General features: G+C 43.1%; 1 protein-coding gene across 1 annotated transcript in view; it reads right to left on the bottom strand.

The window, feature by feature from the left end:
* LOC138961696 (adhesion G protein-coupled receptor B1-like) overlaps positions 1-2500 on the bottom strand; it is a gene marked incomplete in the record, with an annotated part of 72384 nt that overhangs the window by 37250 nt on the left and 32634 nt on the right. Inside the window, 1 exon segment of the mRNA XM_070333366.1 lies at positions 1-57. This exon segment is cut by the window's left edge and continues 46 nt beyond it. Within this exon segment, the coding sequence (XP_070189467.1) occupies positions 1-57 (57 nt within the window).

Below are 2500 nucleotides of genomic sequence, written 5' to 3'. Positions count from 1 at the left end.
ATGACGAGAACCACACACAGGTGGACAAGAAGCACGCTGCGGTCTGATCTCACGTGCCTGTAACACAGACACGGAATGAATTCACATACACATCATTAGTTTAACAAATTCTCATATTATTTACTCATCAACACACGTACGGAACACGTAGGGGGAGGGCTCCTAATATGGACCACTTTTTGTTTCATGCTGATAACCATCTTGTTTTCTTGCGAAGAAGTTTCATTTTGTGTTTGGTAGTCCTTCTCTCCCCTACATTGTTCACCCACGGTGCAGATGGAATCATTCGCAAACAAACTTGCTACTTCAACACTGGAATCGACGATGTTCGGAAATAACTCTGTCGGGTTTGTAAGGGTTGTGAAAGAGTGAATGCCCCTGCTTTTAGTGGGACAAACAATCCCAACGCGATCCTTGTCCACGTGTTTCAGACACACCGCTCGTTCGTGACTGGTCAGTGGATTGTTTGTCTCACTTCTTCTTCTTCTTCTTCTGCGTTCGTGGGCTGAAACTCCCACGTACACTCGTGTTTTTGCGCGAGTGGAATTTTACTAGTATGACCGTTTTTACCCCCGCCAATTAGGCAGCCATACTCCGCTTTCGGAGGAAGCATGCTGGGTATTTTCGTGTTTCTATAATAATAACCCACCGAACTCTGACATGGATTACAGGATCTTTTTCGTGCGCACTTGGTCTTGTGCTTGCGTGTACACACGAAGGGGGATAAGCCCCTATAGCAGGTCTGCACATAAGTTGACCTGGGAGATCGGAAAAATCTCCACACTTAACCCACCAGGCGGCCGCGGCCGGGATTCGAACCCTCGACCTTCCGCTTTGGAGGCCGACGTCTTACCACCACGCCACAGCACCCGTCGTTTGTCTCACTAAAAGCAAGGGTATTCACTCTTTCAGAACCCATACCAAAAACTACAGAGTTATTTCTGGAATTCGTCTAATCCGTTTTATTTTAACAAGTAGCTGGTGTTCTCATTCACATGAGGGTGAGTCAAGCCATGCCTTGCCTCCAAAACAGAAGATGAAATAGACGGCCAGAGCGAAGATCATGACGTACCTTTACCCCCAGAATATGAAATATATAGCATCAGCGAGGACGAAACAGGGATTTTGTCTTCTTCAAAATGTACGAAATCAGGATGAGCAGAGTGAGGTTCAAACCATATTCTTGCCGCCAGAAAAAAGAAGATGACTAGAGTAAGAATCTTGCCATGCTCTTAAATAATCCACTGAAGATGAAGAAGATGACCAGAGTGAGAATGAAGTCAGGAGAGGAGATGAAATATCACTTTTTCTATATTCTCACAATGACCAACCCTGCCCCGTAAATGTTTTTTGTTAGTAAGCTGTAAAGGAACACAGAGAGACCCCCCGCGGGTTAGGGGGAGTCCCATATTGGTTGGGACGAGAAAGAATTTACCCGATGCTACCCAGCATGTCGTAAGAGGCGACTAACGGTTCTGTTTCTCCTTTTACCCTTGTTAAGTGTTTCTTGTATAGAATATAGTCAATGTTTGTAAAGATTTTAGTCAAGCAGTATGTAAGAAATGTTAAGTCCTTTGTACTGGAAACTTGCATTCTCCCAGTAAGGTCATTTATTCCCCCCTCTGCTTCTTTACCTCTGTAAACTTGTAGGGGTAGTTATTTTTCGATAATGACCCAGCAACCAAACAAATAACGACCCAGCAACAGCCTGAATCCTCGATAGTGCAATGGGTTGAGAGGTTGTTCTGTTTCGGTACTACTTTTTGCGACTGAAAAGTTCAGAACGCTCTAATGTACGAAGTATACATCTCTGGAGCAAACAATACAAACATACCGCATTTAAATTAACAACTACAGGCCTGAACACATGAATCTCCATATAAAATCCATGAGTTCGGTTGTTTTCTGAATCTCATCTGCCGTGCTGAAGCCGTTCATCACAAGCAATTTCCCAAGGCAAGTAACTCATACTTTGTCTAGCGACAAGAGTAGTTCCCCTTCTTTTCACTCAGTTCCTTCGACAACAGACTGCAATCCGACGGTCAGTTTTCAACAATATTTCATTTAATAAACAGATCACACGCAACCAAATGCACACATCTCATCAATTTAAACAACATAAAGGGGTTTCATACACTATTTTCCCCGGAAAACTGAACTTCATACAGTTTTTAACGTTGGAACACGGGTGCAAAAGTTCGTCTGCTAGTCCCATTTGACGAAAAAACATTACCCTAAGCGATACCAAAACATATACAGAACACACAATATCTGCCTTTGCCGCCACAGCAGAATAACAGCATATCTGTGTACTTGATTTTAGCCTAAAATAGGAAAACTGACAAGAAGTGTTAACAGAATGGAATGATTTGCACGGAACTATACAACCGCGCATTAATCGATCGCCTGCGCAGGTTGACTGGTTGAGAGAATAGGATTCGATCAAACTTTCGCAAAAAAACTCCTCTTTTCTTTGAATAACTGAAGAAAGGAGGAATAA

This window comes from Littorina saxatilis, linkage group LG3, assembly GCF_037325665.1.
Source record: "Littorina saxatilis isolate snail1 linkage group LG3, US_GU_Lsax_2.0, whole genome shotgun sequence".
NCBI classification, from domain to species: Eukaryota; Metazoa; Mollusca; class Gastropoda; order Littorinimorpha; family Littorinidae; genus Littorina; species Littorina saxatilis.
This window is presented reverse-complemented; position numbering and strand designations above follow the sequence as displayed.